This window comes from Sinocyclocheilus grahami, unplaced genomic scaffold (assembly GCF_001515645.1).
Source record: "Sinocyclocheilus grahami isolate Dianchi unplaced genomic scaffold, SAMN03320097.WGS_v1.1 scaffold2208.1, whole genome shotgun sequence".
NCBI classification, from domain to species: domain Eukaryota; kingdom Metazoa; phylum Chordata; class Actinopteri; order Cypriniformes; family Cyprinidae; genus Sinocyclocheilus; species Sinocyclocheilus grahami.
Genome location: NW_015507387.1, coordinates 21,291 through 46,092, shown reverse-complemented (window position 1 = coordinate 46,092; position 24,802 = coordinate 21,291). Strand labels below are relative to the sequence as shown.

At 37.7% G+C, this 24,802-nt stretch overlaps 1 protein-coding gene across 1 annotated transcript in view; it reads left to right on the top strand.

Moving 5' to 3' along the window:
• The window catches only part of LOC107574390 (neuroligin-4, X-linked-like), a 39,198-nt gene extending 26,041 nt beyond the window's left edge, over positions 1-13,157 (top strand). Inside the window, exons 5-8 of the mRNA XM_016260827.1 lie at positions 3,395-4,044; positions 4,333-5,111; positions 5,352-6,062; positions 12,788-13,157. Of these exons, the coding sequence (XP_016116313.1) occupies positions 3,395-4,044; positions 4,333-5,111; positions 5,352-6,062; positions 12,788-13,157 (2,510 nt within the window). The remainder of the gene's footprint in view (positions 1-3,394; positions 4,045-4,332; positions 5,112-5,351; positions 6,063-12,787) is intronic.
• Positions 13,158-24,802: the final 11,645 nt, after the last annotated feature.

Sequence of the window (24,802 nt, the reverse complement as noted above, 5' to 3'; positions counted from 1 at the left end):
ATGCATAAAATGCAACCTTTTTATTCTATTAACATTACAGAATAGAACATGATCAATATTATCTTTCAACGTTCAATTTAAATAACTGTAATTGCACAAACTATGTAGGCTACAATTTCAGTTTGTTTACTGTGAAATAACTCTGTCCTTCTGTCCTCTGATAAGCATTGTTCTTGGCTGCCGTTCTCAAAAGCATCAATGGTTTCTTATGACACTTTTGGGAAACGCAGCCCTGTTTGAATGCACCGTCAGAAGTGAGTGAACGCTCTCTGTGATGGATTGGTTCTGTCTTGCAACATTTGTGTGTGTTCAGATGAGCAGGAAAATAGTTGTATCCTACACAATCACTCGCTAACAAAGGTTATTCGTCTGATTCAATGCATATTGTACACATTATTATTTTTTTGTTAAATAAACAATATCACTGGTAAATAAAACACACCTTAGTATCGATATTTGTTGTTTGAGTATCGATACTTCGGATCGATACGCCCATCCCTATTTGCCATGTTGTGCTGTCTGCCTTGAGCATCACGTGATTCATTCTCTTACTGATCTGTCTAGATGGTGAAGGCCGGAGAGCTGCTGGGAATGGCCACATCCTACATAGTCCCGGTGAAGAACTACTGCTCAGAGCTGGATCTGGATGAAAACACTGATATTCTCCTGCTCAACGCCGTTGATCATATCTTACAATATGTGAATCTGTACTTTCAAGACAACAGCGATTAAAGCATTACAGTAAGAATTTGACAGATGCCCCAAAAAGGAGTTCATCCCAGTTTTGTCCCATTGAAATGTTGATGCCAAAGCTTGTCATTTTTTGCTAAAATATTGTAGTGATTTGAATTTTTATAAAACAGATTTGACTTTTTATAACAGTATTTGTGATGTTGAACTCTCACCGTGAATTATCACTGAGGTTTGACTAAAGCTTTGCTTTTAATAAAGTTTGCCATGTCTTTGCTCAAACCTACAAAAATAACGTATAGGTTGTAATAATGTAATACATTATTATATGACATATAAACCGTGGTCATGATAATAATATTTTTGTCTAGTTGTGCTTTCTTGTATTTTGAAGTCTTTCATATTTGACACTTAAGGCTCATTCACACCGAGCACTATAGATAGGCTTACTATACTAGCATCCCCTTCACTACCAGTGTTGTGCAAGTTACTTCCAAACTGTAATACATTATAGATTACTTGTTACTGTTATTTAAAAGTAATTCCTTACCTTACAATATTACTGTCTCAGAATTGTAATGCGTTACATGACTCTTGTATTACTTTTGAGTTACTTTTGCCAAAATAACTACAGAAGTAGAACTTAAGGTAACACTTTATTTTAGGGTCTCGTAACTAGTTGCTTATTAACATGCATATTACTAGAATATTAGCCATTTATTAGTAGTAATTAAGCACATATTAATGCCTTATTCTACATGACCTTAATCCGACTCAGTACCTAAACTTAACAACTACCTTACTAACTATTAATAAGCAGCAAATTAGGAATTTATTAAGGGAAAATTCATAGTTAATAGTGAATAAGTGTTCCCTATTCTAAATTGTTACCATACTTAACTTTCTAAAATGACAAAATGTACTGCATCGCATTTTACATTCAGTAGAGGGCGATATGGCGTATCATAATGACTGCGGGCTACTAACAATATAGCTTATAATTGGCAAAGTGAAGGCTCAAGACAATGCACGAAAGGATGACAGCCAGAATCACAAACAATCCAAGTCTGTTAAAAGTATGGTAGAGGTAAAGTGATTATCTGGCGATATCTGTGAATGGCATTGGGTCTATTCATATTAGACACAACAGGACTATGTAAACTCTAATGCCATGACAAGATGCGCATACATCCATCTCGCGCATGTACAGTCTTCTGCCATCTTCATCCATTAGCCACTTTTCCACTGGCCAGTGTGAGCCGGGGCGGGGCTAATAGCCTCGGACCTCAAGCACAGAGGCCGAAATCATGCCGTGTTTCCACTGTCGGGCCAGTAGCCTCGCGGCACTCCTGTAAAACCCGACCTAAACACTCTTCACTGGACTACGTCACACAATACAAAGTTTCACCAGCGAGAGGGAGATGAATGAAATAAATCTCTAAACAAATATATCAGAAGCTGTCGTTTAGTCTTTATTTACAAACTTGGACACCACACGCGGCTATTCACTGACGACGAACAGGAAATAGAACTTACTTGCTGCATTTTTTATTCGTTAATGTCTTGCGTTAATTAATTAAAAATAAAATTTGGGGTTAAAAGTGTGTTGTAACTTGTAACGCATGCGTCACTGAACATGTACCGAGTAAAATATTACTGAAAATGGATTAGTAATGCCTTACACTATTGTAACGCGTTACTCCCAACACTGTTTATAACAGCATTTGGGAACATACGCAAACTATCTTCCCAAACGTGTAATGAGAAGAGCTGATCAACAAAAGAGAAGCTTTAATAGCTCCCTGGGGTTTTTCATTGTATTTATTTATTTTTTAATCCAAAGCGCCATACAAATGAAAAATACAACAAGTCATTCATCTTAAAAAAGCAATACACACGAGACGTGTTGGTGGGTACAATGAAAGTTGTATGCATACAATAACTATAAAGAAATTCAATTCAATTCAGTTCAATTCAAGTGCTAGAAATGCAAAGTTTCAGATATTGTTCAGAATAGTACAAGCTAGAACAGGGAGGGTTTTCCATCAAAATATAAGTTTGATGGTTTAACCTTTAAAAATTGAGAAATTAAGATCCATAAATATTGTAATTTTACAATTTACAGTATGTACAGTATGTGTGTAAAATAAAAGTATTATTATTATATAATTGTGTTTGTTAAATACTATTTCTTAATATTTTATTATTTTATTATTTTGTTTTTTATTTTATTAGTTTTATTTAAATGCATACAAATAAATAATAATAATTATTATTTATTATTATTATTAGTAGTAGTAGTAGTAGTAGTATAATTAAATAATATTAATAATAATAATAATATTTTTTTTAATTGCAAAAAAAAATATCAGAAAAAATACTTGAATTTACAGTGAAATATTACAAGTAATATTACTTATAGTTTTTTTTATATAAACTCTCTCTCTCTCTCTCTCTCTCTCTCTCTATATATATATATATATATATATATATTGTAGCCATATTGATATATAATCACAAGATCATTGATATAATTATTGTTATAATTGACATACAGAATAACATGCACTGCAAACCTGGACTTCTTTTAAATTGCAATTGTAATTTTTATCAGAATAGTTTTTTTTCCCAGTGCTAATAAATAATCATGATATTTAAATGTTTAAATGTTGTATTGCTCTGACAGCGAGTGTTTGTGTCCCAGATCTGTTTCAGAAAGCGATCATTCAGAGCGGGACGGCTCTCTCCAGCTGGGCCGTCAACTACCAGCCGGCCAAATACACGCGCATGCTGGCCGAGAAGGTTGGCTGCAATGAAGACGACACGGTCGAGCTGATCGAGTGCCTCCAAAAGAAAAACTACAAAGAGCTGATCGAGCAGAACATCACCCCCGCCAAATACCACATCGCCTTCGGACCCGTGATCGACGGAGACGTCATTCCGGACGACCCACAGATCCTCATGGAGCAAGGAGAGTTCCTGAACTACGATATAATGCTTGGAGTCAACCAGGGCGAAGGGTACAAGTTCGTGGACGGGATCTTAGACAGCGAGGATAGAGTAACGAGCAACGACTTCGAGTTCGCCATATCAGAATTCGTCGATCACTTGTACGGCTACCCGGAAGGAAAGGACACCCTGCGGGAAACCATAAAGTTCATGTACACGGACTGGGCAGACAGGGAAAACCCGGAGATGCGGCGGAAAACGCTGGTCGCACTTTTCACGGATCACCAGTGGGTGGCGCCGGCCGTGGCTACAGCGGACCTGCACGCGCAGTACGGATCGCCCACGTACTTTTATGCCTTTTATCACCACTGCCAGAGCGATATGAAGCCAGCCTGGGCCGATTCGGCTCACGGAGCTCTCTCTCTCTCTCTCTCTCTCTCTCTCTATATATATATATATATATATATATATTGTAGCCATATTGATATATAATCACAAGATCATTGATATAATTATTGTTATAATTGACATACAGAATAACATGCACTGCAAACCTGGACTTCTTTTAAATTGCAATTGTAATTTTTATCAGAATAGTTTTTTTTCCCAGTGCTAATAAATAATCATGATATTTAAATGTTTAAATGTTGTATTGCTCTGACAGCGAGTGTTTGTGTCCCAGATCTGTTTCAGAAAGCGATCATTCAGAGCGGGACGGCTCTCTCCAGCTGGGCCGTCAACTACCAGCCGGCCAAATACACGCGCATGCTGGCCGAGAAGGTCGGCTGCAAAGAAGACGACACGGTCGAGCTGATCGAGTGCCTCCAAAAGAAAAACTACAAAGAGCTGATCGAGCAGAACATCACCCCCGCCAAATACCACATCGCCTTCGGACCCGTGATCGACGGAGACGTCATTCCGGACGACCCACAGATCCTCATGGAGCAAGGAGAGTTCCTGAACTACGATATAATGCTTGGAGTCAACCAGGGCGAAGGGTACAAGTTCGTGGACGGGATCTTAGACAGCGAGGATAGAGTAACGAGCAACGACTTCGAGTTCGCCATATCAGAATTCGTCGATCACTTGTACGGCTACCCGGAAGGAAAGGACACCCTGCGGGAAACCATAAAGTTCATGTACACGGACTGGGCAGACAGGGAAAACCCGGAGATGCGGCGGAAAACGCTGGTCGCACTTTTCACGGATCACCAGTGGGTGGCGCCGGCCGTGGCTACAGCGGACCTGCACGCGCAGTACGGATCGCCCACGTACTTTTATGCCTTTTATCACCACTGCCAGAGCGATATGAAGCCAGCCTGGGCCGATTCGGCTCACGGAGACGAGCTTCCGTACGTTTTCGGCATTCCCATGATTGGCCCCACAGATCTCTTCAACTGCAACTTCTCCAAGAATGACATAATGTTGAGCGCCGTGGTCATGACGTACTGGACGAACTTTGCCAAAACTGGGTGAGTAAGATGCATATGTTTACATACTGATAAAGCTAATTAGCACAGAAAATACATAAGCACCTGTATAAATACATAAGGGCTGCAGGATGACTTTATTTAGTTTAAATTGATTTAAAAGTATTTAAATTGATAGATTAATATATTAGTTTATAAATTAATAACACAATTAGATAGATAGATAGATAGATAGATAGATAGATAGATAGATAGATAGATAGATAGACAGACAGAGAGATAGCGCATGCTGGCCGAGAAGGTGGGCTGCAACGAAGACGACACGGTCGAGCTGATCGAGTGCCTCCAAAAGAAAAACTACAAAGAGCTGATCGAGCAGAACATCACCCCCGCCAAATACCACATCGCCTTCGGACCCGTGATCGACGGAGACGTCATTCCGGACGACCCACAGATCCTCATGGAGCAAGGAGAGTTCCTGAACTACGATATAATGCTTGGAGTCAACCAGGGCGAAGGGTACAAGTTCGTGGACGGGATCTTAGACAGCGAGGATAGAGTAACGAGCAACGACTTCGAGTTCGCCATATCAGAATTCGTCGATCACTTGTACGGCTACCCGGAAGGAAAGGACACCCTGCGGGAAACCATAAAGTTCATGTACACGGACTGGGCAGACAGGGAAAACCCGGAGATGCGGCGGAAAACGCTGGTCGCACTTTTCACGGATCACCAGTGGGTGGCGCCGGCCGTGGCTACAGCGGACCTGCACGCGCAGTACGGATCGCCCACGTACTTTTATGCCTTTTATCACCACTGCCAGAGCGATATGAAGCCAGCCTGGGCCGATTCGGCTCACGGAGACGAGCTTCCGTACGTTTTCGGCATTCCCATGATTGGCCCCACAGATCTCTTCAACTGCAACTTCTCCAAGAATGACATAATGTTGAGCGCCGTGGTCATGACGTACTGGACGAACTTTGCCAAAACTGGGTGAGTAAGATGCATATGTTTACATACTGATAAAGCTAATTAGCACAGAAAATACATAAGCACCTGTATAAATACATAAGGGCTGCAGGATGACTTTATTTAGTTTAAATTGATTTAAAAGTATTTAAATTGATAGATTAATATATTAGTTTATAAATTAATAACACAATTAGATAGATAGATAGATAGATAGATAGATAGATAGATAGATAGATAGATAGATAGATAGATAGATAGATAGACAGACAGAGAGATAGAGAGAGAGAGAGAGAGAGAGAGAGAGAGAGAGATTGTTCTGGGTGTTTGCTGGGTTGTTGCTAGGCAGTTGCTAGGGTATTCTGGGTGGTTGCCAGAGTGTTGCTATGCAATTTCTAGGATGTTGCTAGGCAATCAAATGTAACATCCCTAATTGGCCCTTTAATTGCTGCTTTCAGCCATTTTTGTTGCTAGGGAGCTGCTAGGGTATTCTGGGTGGTTGCCAGAGTGTTGCTATGCAATTTCTAGGATGTTGCTAGGCAATCAAATGTAACATCCCTAATTGGCCCTTTAATTGCTGCTTTCAGCCATTTTTGTTGCTAGGGAGCTGCTAGGGTATTCTGGGTGGTTGCCAGAGTGTTGCTATGCAATTTCTAGGATGTTGCTAGGCAATCAAATGTAACATCCCTAATTGGCCCTTTAATTGCTGCTTTCAGCCATTTTTGTTGCTAGGGAGCTGCTAGGGTATTCTGGGTGGTTGCCAGAGTGTTGCTATGCAATTTCTAGGATGTTGCTAGGCAATCAAATGTAACATCCCTAATTGGCCCTTTAATTGCTGCTTTCAGCCATTTTTGTTGCTAGGGAGCTGCTAGGGTATTCTGGGTGGTTGCCAGAGTGTTGCTATGCAATTTCTAGGATGTTGCTAGGCAATCAAATGTAACATCCCTAATTGGCCCTTTAATTGCTGCTTTCAGCCATTTTTGTTGCTAGGGAGCTGCTAGGGTATTCTGGGTGGTTGCCAGAGTGTTGCTATGCAATTTCTAGGATGTTGCTAGGCAATCAAATGTAACATCCCTAATTGGCCCTTTAATTGCTGCTTTCAGCCATTTTTGTTGCTAGGGAGCTGCTAGGGTATTCTGGGTGGTTGCCAGAGTGTTGCTATGCAATTTCTAGGATGTTGCTAGGCAATCAAATGTAACATCCCTAATTGGCCCTTTAATTGCTGCTTTCAGCCATTTTTGTTGCTAGGGAGCTGCTAGGGTATTCTGGGTGGTTGCCAGAGTGTTGCTATGCAATTTCTAGGATGTTGCTAGGCAATCAAATGTAACATCCCTAATTGGCCCTTTAATTGCTGCTTTCAGCCATTTTTGTTGCTAGGGAGCTGCTAGGGTATTCTGGGTGGTTGCCAGAGTGTTGCTATGCAATTTCTAGGATGTTGCTAGGCAATCAAATGTAACATCCCTAATTGGCCCTTTAATTGCTGCTTTCAGCCATTTTTGTTGCTAGGGAGCTGCTAGGGTATTCTGGGTGGTTGCCAGAGTGTTGCTATGCAATTTCTAGGATGTTGCTAGGCAATCAAATGTAACATCCCTAATTGGCCCTTTAATTGCTGCTTTCAGCCATTTTTGTTGCTAGGGAGCTGCTAGGGTATTCTGGGTGGTTGCCAGAGTGTTGCTATGCAATTTCTAGGATGTTGCTAGGCAATCAAATGTAACATCCCTAATTGGCCCTTTAATTGCTGCTTTCAGCCATTTTTGTTGCTAGGGAGCTGCTAGGGTATTCTGGGTGGTTGCCAGAGTGTTGCTATGCAATTTCTAGGATGTTGCTAGGCAATCAAATGTAACATCCCTAATTGGCCCTTTAATTGCTGCTTTCAGCCATTTTTGTTGCTAGGGAGCTGCTAGGGTATTCTGGGTGGTTGCCAGAGTGTTGCTATGCAATTTCTAGGATGTTGCTAGGCAATCAAATGTAACATCCCTAATTGGCCCTTTAATTGCTGCTTTCAGCCATTTTTGTTGCTAGGGAGCTGCTAGGGTATTCTGGGTGGTTGCCAGAGTGTTGCTATGCAATTTCTAGGATGTTGCTAGGCAATCAAATGTAACATCCCTAATTGGCCCTTTAATTGCTGCTTTCAGCCATTTTTGTTGCTAGGGAGCTGCTAGGGTATTCTGGGTGGTTGCCAGAGTGTTGCTATGCAATTTCTAGGATGTTGCTAGGCAATCAAATGTAACATCCCTAATTGGCCCTTTAATTGCTGCTTTCAGCCATTTTTGTTGCTAGGGAGCTGCTAGGGTATTCTGGGTGGTTGCCAGAGTGTTGCTATGCAATTTCTAGGATGTTGCTAGGCAATCAAATGTAACATCCCTAATTGGCCCTTTAATTGCTGCTTTCAGCCATTTTTGTTGCTAGGGAGCTGCTAGGGTATTCTGGGTGGTTGCCAGAGTGTTGCTATGCAATTTCTAGGATGTTGCTAGGCAATCAAATGTAACATCCCTAATTGGCCCTTTAATTGCTGCTTTCAGCCATTTTTGTTGCTAGGGAGCTGCTAGGGTATTCTGGGTGGTTGCCAGAGTGTTGCTATGCAATTTCTAGGATGTTGCTAGGCAATCAAATGTAACATCCCTAATTGGCCCTTTAATTGCTGCTTTCAGCCATTTTTGTTGCTAGGGAGCTGCTAGGGTATTCTGGGTGGTTGCCAGAGTGTTGCTATGCAATTTCTAGGATGTTGCTAGGCAATCAAATGTAACATCCCTAATTGGCCCTTTAATTGCTGCTTTCAGCCATTTTTGTTGCTAGGGAGCTGCTAGGGTATTCTGGGTGGTTGCCAGAGTGTTGCTATGCAATTTCTAGGATGTTGCTAGGCAATCAAATGTAACATCCCTAATTGGCCCTTTAATTGCTGCTTTCAGCCATTTTTGTTGCTAGGGAGCTGCTAGGGTATTCTGGGTGGTTGCCAGAGTGTTGCTATGCAATTTCTAGGATGTTGCTAGGCAATCAAATGTAACATCCCTAATTGGCCCTTTAATTGCTGCTTTCAGCCATTTTTGTTGCTAGGGAGCTGCTAGGGTATTCTGGGTGGTTGCCAGAGTGTTGCTATGCAATTTCTAGGATGTTGCTAGGCAATCAAATGTAACATCCCTAATTGGCCCTTTAATTGCTGCTTTCAGCCATTTTTGTTGCTAGGGAGCTGCTAGGGTATTCTGGGTGGTTGCCAGAGTGTTGCTATGCAATTTCTAGGATGTTGCTAGGCAATCAAATGTAACATCCCTAATTGGCCCTTTAATTGCTGCTTTCAGCCATTTTTGTTGCTAGGGAGCTGCTAGGGTATTCTGGGTGGTTGCCAGAGTGTTGCTATGCAATTTCTAGGATGTTGCTAGGCAATCAAATGTAACATCCCTAATTGGCCCTTTAATTGCTGCTTTCAGCCATTTTTGTTGCTAGGGAGCTGCTAGGGTATTCTGGGTGGTTGCCAGAGTGTTGCTATGCAATTTCTAGGATGTTGCTAGGCAATCAAATGTAACATCCCTAATTGGCCCTTTAATTGCTGCTTTCAGCCATTTTTGTTGCTAGGGAGCTGCTAGGGTATTCTGGGTGGTTGCCAGAGTGTTGCTATGCAATTTCTAGGATGTTGCTAGGCAATCAAATGTAACATCCCTAATTGGCCCTTTAATTGCTGCTTTCAGCCATTTTTGTTGCTAGGGAGCTGCTAGGGTATTCTGGGTGGTTGCCAGAGTGTTGCTATGCAATTTCTAGGATGTTGCTAGGCAATCAAATGTAACATCCCTAATTGGCCCTTTAATTGCTGCTTTCAGCCATTTTTGTTGCTAGGGAGCTGCTAGGGTATTCTGGGTGGTTGCCAGAGTGTTGCTATGCAATTTCTAGGATGTTGCTAGGCAATCAAATGTAACATCCCTAATTGGCCCTTTAATTGCTGCTTTCAGCCATTTTTGTTGCTAGGGAGCTGCTAGGGTATTCTGGGTGGTTGCCAGAGTGTTGCTATGCAATTTCTAGGATGTTGCTAGGCAATCAAATGTAACATCCCTAATTGGCCCTTTAATTGCTGCTTTCAGCCATTTTTGTTGCTAGGGAGCTGCTAGGGTATTCTGGGTGGTTGCCAGAGTGTTGCTATGCAATTTCTAGGATGTTGCTAGGCAATCAAATGTAACATCCCTAATTGGCCCTTTAATTGCTGCTTTCAGCCATTTTTGTTGCTAGGGAGCTGCTAGGGTATTCTGGGTGGTTGCCAGAGTGTTGCTATGCAATTTCTAGGATGTTGCTAGGCAATCAAATGTAACATCCCTAATTGGCCCTTTAATTGCTGCTTTCAGCCATTTTTGTTGCTAGGGAGCTGCTAGGGTATTCTGGGTGGTTGCCAGAGTGTTGCTATGCAATTTCTAGGATGTTGCTAGGCAATCAAATGTAACATCCCTAATTGGCCCTTTAATTGCTGCTTTCAGCCATTTTTGTTGCTAGGGAGCTGCTAGGGTATTCTGGGTGGTTGCCAGAGTGTTGCTATGCAATTTCTAGGATGTTGCTAGGCAATCAAATGTAACATCCCTAATTGGCCCTTTAATTGCTGCTTTCAGCCATTTTTGTTGCTAGGGAGCTGCTAGGGTATTCTGGGTGGTTGCCAGAGTGTTGCTATGCAATTTCTAGGATGTTGCTAGGCAATCAAATGTAACATCCCTAATTGGCCCTTTAATTGCTGCTTTCAGCCATTTTTGTTGCTAGGGAGCTGCTAGGGTATTCTGGGTGGTTGCCAGAGTGTTGCTATGCAATTTCTAGGATGTTGCTAGGCAATCAAATGTAACATCCCTAATTGGCCCTTTAATTGCTGCTTTCAGCCATTTTTGTTGCTAGGGAGCTGCTAGGGTATTCTGGGTGGTTGCCAGAGTGTTGCTATGCAATTTCTAGGATGTTGCTAGGCAATCAAATGTAACATCCCTAATTGGCCCTTTAATTGCTGCTTTCAGCCATTTTTGTTGCTAGGGAGCTGCTAGGGTATTCTGGGTGGTTGCTAGAGCGTTGCTAGGCAGTCGAAAGTAAAATAAATAATTTACTCTTTAATTGCTGCTCTCAGCTGTTTTTATTGCTAGGGTGTTGCTAGGCAGTTGCTGGGGTATTCTGTGTATTATTTCTAGTTGCTAGGGTATTCTGGGTGGTGCTAGGGCGTTGCTATGCAGTCAAATGTAACATCACAAATTGTCCCTTCAATTGCTGCTTTCAGCTATTTTTATTGTTAGGGTGTTGCTAGGCAGTTGCTAAGGTATTCTGTGTGGTTGCTAAAGTGTTGCTATGCAGTCAAAAGTAACATCACTATTTGACCCTTTAATTGCTTCTTTCAGTTATTTCTGTTGCTAGGATGTTGCTAGGCAGATGCTAGGGTATTCTGGATGGTTGCTAGGGTGTTGCTAGACGGTCAAAAGTAACATCACTATTTAACCTTTTCATTTCTGATTTCAGCCATTTTTGTTGCTAGGGTGTTGTTAGGCAGTTGCTAGGTTATTCTGGGTGGTTGCTAGAGTGTTGGTATGAAGTTGCTATGGCTTTGCTGGACAATTAAATGTAACATCACTAATTGACCCTTTAATTTATTTTTTGTTGTTAGGGTGTTGCTAGGGTGGTTGCTAAAGTGTTGCTAGGTAGAGAAAAGTAAAATCACTAATGGACCTTTCAATTGCTGATTTCAGAATGTTTTTGTTGCTAGAGGTGTTGTTAGGCAGTTGCTAGGTTATTCTGGGTGGTTGCTAGAGTGTTGGTATGAAGTTGCTATGGCTTTGCTGGACAATTAAATGTAACATCACTAATTGACCCTTTAATTTATTTTTTGTTGTTAGGGTGTTGCTAGGGTATTCTGGGTGGTTGCTAAAGTGTTGCTAGGTAGAGAAAAGTAAAATCACTAATGGACCTTTCAATTGCTGATTTCAGAATTTTTTTGTTGCTAGAGTCAAGTCAAGTCATCTTTATTTAAATAGCGCTTTATACAATACAGATTGTGTCAAAGCAGCTTTACAGTGTTAAGCAGGAAAAACGTGTGCTGATAATGCAGGAGGACAATAGAAAACCGTCAGTTTATCAGTTAAAGTCGGTTCATTGTTGATTCAGTGATGTCATTGACCAGCTCAGTTCTAGAGTGTTGTTAGGCAGTTGCTTGGCTATTCTGTGTGGTTGCTAGAGCGCTGTTATGTAGTTGCTAGGGCGTTGCTAAGCAGTCAAATGTAACATCACTAATTGACCCTTTAATTGCTGCTTTCAGCTATTTTTCATTGTTAGGGTGTTGCTAGGGTATTCCTGGTGGTTGCTAGAGTGTTGCTAGGCAGTGGAAATTAACATCACTAATTGACCTTTTAATGACTGCTTTCAGTTATTTTTGTTGCTAGGGTGTTGCTAGGCAGCTAGGGTATTATGAGTGGTTGCTAGAGTGTTGCTATGCAGTTGCTAGGGCGTTGCTAGGCAATCAAACATTATATCACAAATTTAACCTTTAATTGCTGCTTTCAGCTATTTTGTTGCTAATGTGTTGCTAGGGTATTCTGGAGTGTTGCTATGCAGTTGCAAGTGCGTTGCTAAGCAGTCGATCTTAACCTCACTAACTGACCCTTTAATTGCTGTTTTCGTCTGTTTTTGTTTCTGAATCTGATCAGATCGTCATTTCAATATTTTACAAGAATGAATTTTAAAAATGCAAAGTAAAGCATCTGCAATTGTACAGATGTTACTAATTTAACATGTTTTGTTTTACTTCACAGAGACCCGAATCAGCCGGTTCCTCAAGACACAAAGTTCATCCACACTAAACCGAACCGCTTTGAGGAGGTGGCCTGGTCTAAGTACAACCCTAAAGACCAGCTGTACCTGCACATCGGCCTGAAGCCTCGCGTCCGCGACCACTACAGGGCCACCAAGATTGCCTTCTGGTTGGAGTTAGTGCCGCACCTACACAACATCAACGAACTCTTCCAGTACGTTTCATCGACGACCAAAATCCCACCTCAAGACACGACGCCGTTCTCCTACACCAAACGCCTCTCCAACAAACTCTGGCCTTCTACCACCCGCCATCCGCCCGCTCTAGGATGTTTCTGGGTGGTTGTTAGAGTGTTGTTATGCAGTTACTAGGGCGTTGCTGGGGTATTCTGGGTGGTTGCTAGTGTGTTACTAGGGCATTGCTAGGGTTTTTCTAGGCAATAGCTAGGGTGTTTTAGGGGATTGATACAGTTGCGATTGATACAGAGTGTTGTGATACAGTTGATAGGGAATTGCTAGGCAGTCGCTAGGATGTTCTTGGTTGTTGCTAGGGTATTTGTAGGTGGTTGCTAAAGTGTTGTAAGGCAGTCGAAAGTAACCACTAATTTACCCTTTAATTGCTGCTTTCAGCTATTTTTGTTGCTGGGTGGTTGCTAGAGTGTTGCTATGCAGTTGCTAGAGTGTTGCTAGGCAGTCTAGTGTCATTACTAATTGAGCCTTTAATTGCTGCTTTGCATTGCTAAGGTTTTACTAGGCAGTAGCTATGGTGTTTTAGGTGGTTGATAGAGTGTTGGTGTGCAATTGCTAGGGCGTTGCTAGGGTTTTGCTAGGCAATTGCTTGGATGTTCTAGGTGGTTGCTAGGCAGTTGCAAGGGTATCTATCTATCTATCTATCTATCAATCTAGAGTGAGCTATATGCGTCATGTACAGCAGTGCTTTATGGGAGTTCATTGTGTCCATTCCGCAGCCATGACCAGCAGTAGTATTGATCACTGTGGCTGATTTAAGAGGATTTCTGAACATATTTAGTCTCTGTGTTTTTTCAAGAATTCAGATATTTATTAGACAATTTAAACAATTGATAGGGTATTCTGGGTGGTCCCTAGAGAGTTGCTAGGCAGTTGCTAGGATGTTTCTGGGTGGTTGTTAGAGTGTTGTTATGCAGTTACTAGGGCGTTGCTGGGGTATTCTGGGTGGTTGCTAGTGTGTTACTAGGGCATTGCTAGGGTTTTTCTAGGCAATAGCTAGGGTGTTTTAGGGGATTGATACAGTTGCGATTGATACAGAGTGTTGCGATACAGTTGATAGGGAATTGCTAGGCAGTCGCTAGGATGTTCTTGGTTGTTGCTAGGGTATTTGTAGGTGGTTGCTAAAGTGTTGTAAGGCAGTCGAAAGTAACCACTAATTGACCCTTTAATTGCTGCTTTCAGCTATTTTTGTTGCTGGGTGGTTGCTAGAGTGTTGCTATGCAGTTGCTAGAGTGTTGCTAGGCAGTCGAGTGTCATTACTAATTGAGCCTTTAATTGCTGCTTTGCATTGCTAAGGTTTTACTAGGCAGTAGCTATGGTGTTTTAGGTGGTTGATAGAGTGTTGGTATGCAATTGCTAGGGCGTTGCTAGGGTTTTGCTAGGCAATTGCTTGGATGTTCTAGGTGGTTGCTAGGCAGTTGCAAGGGTATCTATCTATCTATCTATCTATCGATCTAGAGTGAGCTATATGCGTCATGTACAGCAGTGCTTTATGGGAGTTCATTGTGTCCATTCCGCAGCCATGACCAGCAGTAGTATTGATCACTGTGGCTGATTTAAGAGGATTTCTGAACATATTTAGTCTCTGTGTTTTTTCAAGAATTTAAGAAAGAACTTGTGCCATAGAAGTGTCGCTTCTTACATTTCGAACACGAGATCAGGTCGCAATGTGGAACTCTGAGAGGATCTGCTGTCAGATCTTAAAGGTGCTGCAAAACCTTTAAATCTTTAAACCCCGCCCTCAAAAGATATGATTGACAGATGGAGAGGGTTTCTGATTGGCTCTTTTCTGTTATCTTTTGCAGTCTAGTTCTGTGATTTCTCACAGCACGTGTTTCACTGATATCTGCCAGGTTGTAGTAAGATTTTATATGTATTATTGTGTTAAAATGATTGCTTGCAGCACCTTTTAGAGCTCGTATCAGTGTGGCGACGGCCTTTATCTGACAGTAATCTTTCTCTCAGCCTGAATAGTGTTGTTTTAGTGTATATAGCATATAGAATAAATTGTAAAAAGGACATCTGCAGCGTGTAGTATTGCTTTCAATGAAACGGTCTTTTAGGGACTTTTTCTTTTGCTCGTGTACAGTTCTGAATGTACGTTTGCCATCTTCATCCCTCCATGTTTGACCATTTCAAAACATAATTTGTGTGACAGTGGATGGTCTGGTCCTCATTTCAGTCAGTTATCCCATAACATGAAACACATTTGATAACCACCTTAAATATTTAGATGCAAATATAGTTAATAAACCTCATCAAATGGAACGTCAAAAGAACTGCTTTCATGAACACGCTCTCCCTTCTGCCATTGGTCAGTCACACAGATAGTCCCGCCCCCAAAGTCATGCCATTGGCTGAGTCAGACATTGACACGTCAGACCACCTATTAATAACACACATCGACTTTAAAGTGATTTAGTTTATATGAGATGAGCTGAAATTTCAACTTCCTGTGATTGTAATCTGTAAACAGGAAGTTTACAGCATACTGTTTCTTATTTCTATATAATAGTGTTTCTCTAAATATAACTCAGTTCCTGTAAGTATGCACCATTTGCATAATGATTTATAAATACTGATAAAGATTTTTGAAGATTTATGTTTTCATTGTCCATTTTTGCTCATTTGTGGTCTGTTTTTTTCTGTGTAATTTTTTAAGCATTAAATAATGTACACTTTTCCTGTAACAGAAGCTTCACCATGGATCCACAGCGCCGTAATAATGAATTATCATCGGTCAATAAGTATATTATTCAGTCATCATCCTAACAGGGTACTGATGGACATGTTTCAGTCTCGCTCTGAATCATGTTGCTTCTTTGCATCTTTCCTCATACTATTACGCTGTATGAATATGATTTGGTTTTGCCTCATTGAAAGGCTTGTTGATGGATACTATATATATGTAAGAGACTTTTTGCTGCTTTTTCTAAAATTAAATAAACTTAGATTTTACTCATTTGCTCACTCGCTTGTTTTTATATTTCATAATGTTTAATATGTATGTTAAAGGAATAGTTCAATGAACATTTGCTGCAAATGTGTTCACCCTCGGGCCATCCAAGATGAGGATGAGTTTGTTTCTTCGTCAGGTTTGGAGAAACGAAGCATTGCATCAGTGTCGCACTGCAAGTGAATGGGTGCCGTCAGAATGAGAGTCCAAACAGCTGATAAAAACATCACCATAATCCACAAGAACTCCAGTCCATCATTTAGCATCTGGAGAAAACAAATGCTGAAACAAATCCAGCATTAAGACGTTTTTAATGTCTAAAATACATAGAGTTCATAATTCATAATAACACTTCCTCCAGTGAAAAAGTGCATCTGCTGTTGTCTCTCACATCAAAATCCAGCCACATATGTGTTTAGAGCTGTTTAAACGCTGCTTGATCTGTGCAGATTTCTCTCCTGATTCACACCAGAACACTGACTCACTGGAGGAAGCGTTATTATGGATTATAGACATAATTTATTGATGGATTTGTGCAACAGTGACAACGTGTAAGCTTAAGGTTAATAATGAATGAAACAGAAGCAGTGAAATACAGCTAAAACTGAATTTTTAAAAATGCAACGATAGTTCAAGTCTAAGAAGGTGAAATGCATTGCACTGACACAACCGGAGAAAGCAGGTAAGTGTTGATCTCCATCACATGCGCTGCTGCAGAGACTCTGGAGCTCCTGACTGTCTTCTGAGAGACAGATGGTGGAGCTGCAGCAGTGACTGCGCTCGCTCGGTCTGTGGCACCGCAACCATCTGTGGTCACTCATGGACCACAGACACATAAACACCTCGGAAGGTTTGTAACTGGAGCATGAAAACAAACCGGGGGAGTGTACAGTATATCTGGAGGGTTCAGCATGTGAGTCAGTCCTGCACGGTAAAAAACAAACAAAGTAACAATAGGGTGCAATTCTCTGTATTAATATAAAGGAATTTCTGTATTGATTTTTTTGTTTGTTTACTTGTGTTTGACCTGTATTTTGAATTGTGTGCTTCAGTGCATTGTGTTTTATGGTTAATGGAAATGTCTGTAAAATAATGTCCTAGCATTGTTTTTTATGCTATTCAATGCGTTTAAATGTTCATATGTTGATATAAATGGAAATAATTATTAATAACTATTAAACCCACAGGTTTCAGAGAAGTAAATCATAGTTTATTTTATCACAAAATAATAGTAAGTGGACATGGGGTGAATTTTAAAATCTAAATGTTTAGTTTAGTCTTGTTTGTCATTTGTTTTCTGTTTTCATCTTAATTTTTAAGTATTAGAATTGTGTTATTATTTTTTTAAGTATGCCTAGTTTTTATTATTTTTATTTATTAGTCTTAGTTTATTTAGTTTTAGTTTTTTAGTATGTAAAGTTAAACTAAACGAAAATGAGAAATGTTGCAACTAGCTGGAATAAAATACGTTATTTTATTTTATTTTATAATATGTCAAAGTATATTTTTTGTCTAAATAATGATTGCACTAACATCTACCATGAAAAACTGCCAACAGTTTTGTTTTTTTTCATTCTCTAATCCAGATGTCTCAAACAACACATATTTTAAAGAATTAGCCCCACTTCATTCTGTTAGTCTTTTGTAGAAAGCCCTTAAACTGAAGTTCCTGAATGACATCATCCACAGGAAGGAAGTGACATCATGATTCAGAAAGTATCACCAGCGGATCTGATGAATTCATCAATGTTTTGTGTTGTTAGCTGGTTTGTCCAAAGCATCCATCCTTTTTGATCAAATGACACAAATTTGAGTTTGATAATATATCAACATTTTACCTTCAGTCACTCGCTAAGAAATTACTAACTTTTGTTACTACTGAGTAAATAATCGAGTTAAGATTCATAAAGTTCGACCACAGCAGTGGTCTTAAAGTATCTAAACATTTCTAAATCAAGTCAGAAATAAAATGAAGCTTTGTTTTCTGAAAAATGAGAAAGTGAGTTTTTACTTAAAACCAGAACAAACATCTGTCTGTGGGGTCAGAAAAATCTACTTGTTTTCCCTTATTTTGACCCCACTGGCATTTTTGGCTTATTTTAAGCATAAACTCACTTAATTTTGCAATTTTTTCAGAAAATAAGACTGCGTATAAGTAATTTTGCTTCTAAAGTAAATGTATTTAGACGTAATGTTTAAATATTTCAATGTCAACATTTGTGCATAATCTTTTGATTTCACTTAGTTTTACTTAATGAAAAAAATGAGTTTCTTCCTAAGTATTTTTTATTTTTTTATATTCAAGTAAAATACATTTACTTGACTTAAGTGTTCATATGTTGATATAAATGGAAATAATTATTAATAACTATTAAACCCACAGGTTTCAGAGAAGTAAATCATAGTTTATTTTATCACAAAATAATAGTAAGTGGACATGGGGTGAATTTTAAAATCTAAATGTTTAGTTTAGTCTTGTTTGTCATTTGTTTTCTGTTTTCATCTTAATTTTTAAGTATTAGAATTGTGTTATTATTTTTTTTAAGTATGCCTAGTTTTTATTATTTTTATTTATTAGTCTTAGTTTATTTAGTTTTAGTTTTTTAGTATGTAAAGTTAAACTAAACGAAAATGAGAAATGTTGCAACTAGCTGGAATAAAATACGTTATTTTATTTTATTTTATTTTATAATATGTCAAAGTATATTTTTTGTCTAAATAATGATTGCACTAACATCTACCATGAAAAACTGCCAACGGTTTTGTTTTTTTTCATTCTCTAATCCAGATGTCTCAAACAATACATATTTTAAACAATTAGCCCCACTTCATTCTGTTAGTCTTTTGTAGAAACCCCTTAAACTGAAGTTCCTGAATGACATCATCCACAGGAAGGAAGTGACATCATGATTCAGAAAGTATCAGCAGTGGATCTGATGAATTCATCAATGTTTTGTGTTGTTAGCTGGTTTGTCCAAAGCATCCATCCTTTTTGATCAAATGACACAAATTTGAGTTTGATAATATATCAACATTTTACCTTCAGTCACTCGCTGAGAAATGACTAACTTTTGTTACTACTAAGTAAATAATCGAGTTAAGATTCATAAAGTTCGACCACAGCAGTGTTCTTAAAGTATCTAAACATTCCTAAATCAAGTTAGAAATAAAATGAAGCTTTGTTTTCTGAAAAATGAGAAAGTGAGTTTTTACTTAAATCCAGAACAAACATCTGTCAATGGGGTCAGAAAAATCTACTTGATTTCACTTAGTTTTACTTAATGAAAAAAATTAGTTTCTTCCTAAGTATTTTTTTATTTTTTTATATTCAAGTAAAATACATTTACTTGACTTAAAATATTATAAGATAGTCTTGTTTTCTGAGCAATCATCGAAATTAAGTGAGTTTTTGCTTAAAACATGAAAACATATCTACCAATCAGATAATAAAAGTAGTTTTCCCTTTGAATTATGTCTATTTTTCTGACCCACATTTGCCTTTCAGATCTTGATTTAAGAACGTTTAGATAATTGTTCTGAAAAACTACACAAAAACACCAAAAATCGTGTTTTTCCAACACAGTCACTTCGGGAATGACACTTTGCTTCTCGATTATTAAAAAGAGACTCAGTGATATCCTCATGTCAGGCCTGATTTATTCCTGCTACAGAACCGCAGTATCAGCATTTTCTGTTCTGCACCCAAATCAGACACCAGAATCCAAACACTGTCAAATGAACAGATGCGGTTCTATGAAGTTCTCATCATGATAAAGATCCGTGCATCAGTTTCTGTCTGATTCAGGGACAGACTTGTGCACTTTTCTTGGAAAACGCAAATGCAGAGAATGTTTCTGTTTTTGTCGAGTCTTATGTAAGCTTCAAAATGCAGCAAAGCAAGACTTTTAATGTGGGACACTGAACTCTGCAGGTTTTAAAATAGTGACCGTTTCCCTTCCGGCCAATTTACAGCAGCTGCAGCTCCTGTGAGGGTCATGGAGACACGTGCGGCTTATTACTGCCAGTTATTATTGGGTGACACAGCAATGAAAATAAAGTAAAGTAAAGTATAAATTAAAAAAATAATAATAATAATAAAAAATATATATAATAATAATAATAATAATAATAATAGATACATTTTAATATATTAAAAAAATAGTTAAAATATGGCCAAAATTATATTTGCTAAAATAGGTTTTAAAATATATTTATGCAAATATATTTTATGACAATATATTTTTTGGCCCTTTTCTTTGTATATTTTAGAAAATGTATTTAAAAAAAATATAAATATATATTTTAAAATTATTTAAAAAGGTATTTTGCCCTTCATATGTTTCATTCCATATGTTCACATGTGTCACATTTGATGAAAAACACATAAAAAATATATATATATATTAGGGCTGTCAATCAATTAACTTTTTTTTTTTATCTAATTAATCGCAAATTAAATTTGGCTGTAAAAATACCCCCAAAAGATCATTTAAAACCATAATTGTGTTAAATGAAAAATCAATCAGACATTACAAAAAGTAGCTTCAGAAAGAGATATATTATTTGATTCAACATAATATTTATCACACATTTAGACTACACAGCAGCCTAACATAAACTATGGAACATAAGAGAAGATAATTCAGAAAACAGCTCAGTATTTTTTGTTCATACCATGAAACTCAAACAGTGTGGTTACCAACAGTCTTCAAAATACCTTATTTTAAGTTCCACAAAATAAAAGACTCATAAAGGTTTGAAACGACTCGAGGGTGAGTAAATGATGACAGAACTATCTATTTAAGACTTTTATTTATTTATTTAATGAGATGATAATCTAAATAAGAATTTAAAGAAATATAAGAAACGCCAGTAGGTGGCGGTATATGTCTTTATTAGTTTATTTATTAGAGTCATTTATTCATTCGATTCGTTCAAACTGCCGATTCATTCAGGAATGAAGTAAACGGCTCTCTTTATGAATGGGCCATTGAATCATTGTTTTTTGTTCAAAACACGGATTCATTCAGAAACGAATCACTGCTGTGTTGCTCAAAGACGCACAACTGTTCAGCTGTGGCTTTACAGCTAATATTTTCATTGGAAAAATTGAGCAAAAACAGACAATATTGTGTTTAAAATATAACACAATATTAACTTCTCATCTGTTGAGAATAAAATCACATTTGCACTCGTGCTATTCGGGACAAAACAGCACTCGTGTGATATAGCTGTCGCTGCTCGTGTGATTTCGCTTATCATATGATATCGATAATAATAAAAAAACTCATCCAGGGGCATTTTTCATACAGGTGGCGGCAAGCGACTGTGTTTATGAGTGAACCATTCATTGAACCGATTCGTTCGAAACGCTGATCCATTCAGAAACAAAACAGTAGATTTGTCAGTGAGTAATTGAATCATTCATTCAACAGATTCGCTCAGAAACACTGATTCATTCAGGAACGAAACAAGTGATTAGTTTAAATTCAGAATTGCATGATAACATAGCATACTAAAATTAGGCCCAAAAAAAGTAAGATTAATATGGTAATATGCTGTTCTGAATTCAGCCAGTGTCTTTATTAGTGAGTCATTCAGTCAGTCATTCAACAGATATGTTCGGAAACACTGATTGATTCAGGACCCTGGCAACACCTACTGTATGTATCTGTGTTCACTTGTATTCGTTTTGTATGTATGTCTATGATTGTAATAAAAAAAAATGTGATTGGATTTGATTGATTCAGGAACGAAACAAGTGAGTCGTTTAATTCGGACTAGCATAATAGCAAACTACTTCATATAAAGATACAGCAGAAATAGTAATATGGTGCACTGTCTTTATAAATGAGTAATTTCGTAATTCATTCATCAGATTCATTCAGAAAAACTGATTGATTCAGGAACGAAACCTAACGACTTTTGCACTCGTGCTATTCGGGACAAAACAGCACTCGTGTGATATAGCTCTCGCTGCTCGTGTGATTTCGCTTATCATATGATATCGATAATAATAAAAAAACTCATCCAGGGGCATTTTTCATACAGGTGGCGGCAAGCAAGTGAGTAATTGAATCATTCATTCAACAGATTCGCTCAGAAACACTGATTCATTCAGGAACGAAACAAGTGATTAGTTTAAATTCAGAATTGCATGATAACATAGCATACTAAAATTAGGCCCAAAAAAAGTAAGATTAATATGGTAATATGCTGTTCTGAATTCAGCCAGTGTCTTTATTAGTGAGTCATTCAGTCAGTCATTCAACAGATATGTTCGGAAACACTGATTGATTCAGGACCCTGGCAACACCTACTGTATGTATCTGTGTTCACTTGTATTCGTTTTGTATGTATGTCTATGATTGTAATAAAAAAAAATGTGATTGGATTTGATTGATTCAGGAACGAAACAAGTGAGTCGTTTAATTCGGACTAGCATAATAGCAAACTACTTCATATAAAGATACAGCAGAAATAGTAATATGGTGCACTGTCTTTATAAATGAGTAATTTCGTAATTCATTCATCAGATTCATTCAGAAAAACTGATTGATTCAGGAACGAAACCTAACGACTTCATGAGTGATTCGTTGATCCGATTCGCTCAAAACGCTGTTTGATTCAAAATATTTTGCTGCTTTAAGGTGATTTTTAATACAAATGTTGACCATTCCAGTGTATAGTGAATTTTCTTTTCTTTTGGAGAATCAGAGTTGTTAATTTGTAAGACAAATGCATCAGTTGATAGCGACCTTGGGAAGTGAATCTCTGACAGTTCGGATGAGTTAAAGTCATCAGTGTTTAGCATGAGGAATCTCGCTGCTCTTCTTGTTTTGCCAGATGCAGTTTTTCTTATTCCGGTCATGATTAGGGCGTCCCTGATGAAATATGTATGAACATTTTCTGTGGACTCTGGCAAAAGCAATTTAATTTGTTTTCTGTGAAGAGCCGAACAAATTATTTGGACCTTGAGAGAAATTGACGCAGCACAGTTTGCATGCTGGAAACACAATATGAGAACTACATGTGCATCTGTCCTGGAACAGTGTACATATATAAATAAATAACAAATTAATAAACAAAAACGTTTAATTAAAAATGAATAATAACAATTAATAATAAAATTAATTAATAAAATAAATGTACATAAAAAATAAATACATTTGATTTAAATAAATACATTGATAACGTAATAAATAAACAAAAAATGGATTAATAAAATAAATATAAATTAGTGAAATAAATAAAATTTAATTTAAATAGATAAGTACATGTTTGATTAAAAATAATAATTACTAAAGTAAAAATTTATAAAATAAATTGAATAAATAAACAAAAATATTTGATTAAAAATAAATTATTTAAATAAGTATAATTTAAAAAATAAATAAAATGTGATTTATATAATTAAATTGATAACTGAATAAATAAAAAATATTTGATTAAAATAAATAAATTACTATAATAAATACAAAAAATTAATAAAACAAAATACAATTTGATTTAAATAAATAAAACATCAAACAGTACAACACTGCACTGAGAAGAAATGCAATGATATAATGGAATAGCAACTAAATATTTTACAAAATATATAAAATATACCTTTTTCACTGAAATTTGATGTTTCTAGATGAAAATATTTATAGATGTTTATTTATAAAATTGCCTTTTAAATTTTAGGATGGGGTCCCTCACATGCGGATGATTATCATCATTATTATTGTCCGTGGCATCTAAAAGATTGACAACCTTGACTTCAAGGAATAATTCACTCATAAATTAAAACTCTGTCATTGTTTACTAGTGCTCATATTGTCCCAAACCATGTATAGACTGTTCTTTTCTTGCATTAATGCTATTTTTACAGTGTTTTTTGTTTAATTTTTTTAGGCTTGATAATCATGGTCACTATATGAACTGTTTGTTGAATGAAAAAAAAAATAAAGACATTAACAGCATGAAGGAATAATGGCAGGTTTTTTTTGTTTGTTTTTTGCTGAGCTGTTCCTATGATTTCTTCATGTTTTTCTCTCTTCTGAGGGTGTTTGTGTGGTTTAATGCAGCGCGTCGCCTCTCCGTGATTCCTGAACAGAAGCAATCAGCACCTTGTCATTGATTATGTGTCAGAATTGACGAGGTTGAAGCCCGTCAGACGCCGTCATCTCGTCCCTGCACCAGTGAAGCGCAAAACTGTGTGAGTCACGTCTTTAGACATTCATTTGCATGTTATGATACAAAATAAACATTAAAATATGAGGAATGGATGACGCTGAAAAGTCATTTTGGTGGTGGAGTGTAATATAAAGTCTCTTCTGCATTTGATCAAAAATACAGTAAAAATTGGGAACATTATTACAATGTAACATATAGGTTTCCACAAAAATATTGTGCAGCACGACTGTTTTCAACATTGATAATAATCAGAAATGTTTCTTGAGCAGCAAATCAGCATATTATAGTGATTTCTGAAGATCATGTGACACTGAAGACTGGAGTAATGATGCTGAAAATACAGCTGCGCATCACAGGAATACATTACAGTTTAACAGAGATTCACACAGAAAACAGCTGTTTTGAATTGCAATAATATTTCACTATTTTTACTGTATTTTTGATCAAATAAAAGCAGCCTTGCTGAGCAGAAGAGACTTCTTTCAAACTAGTGTGTATATTTCTTTGCAATAACATTTATATTTCACATTCGACAGATGCTTTAAATCATGTTTCATGAAGTGCTTGAACAGAAACGAATAGTTCCGCAACATTCTAACAAAGCCGTAGCAACCAGTCAGAACACCCTAGC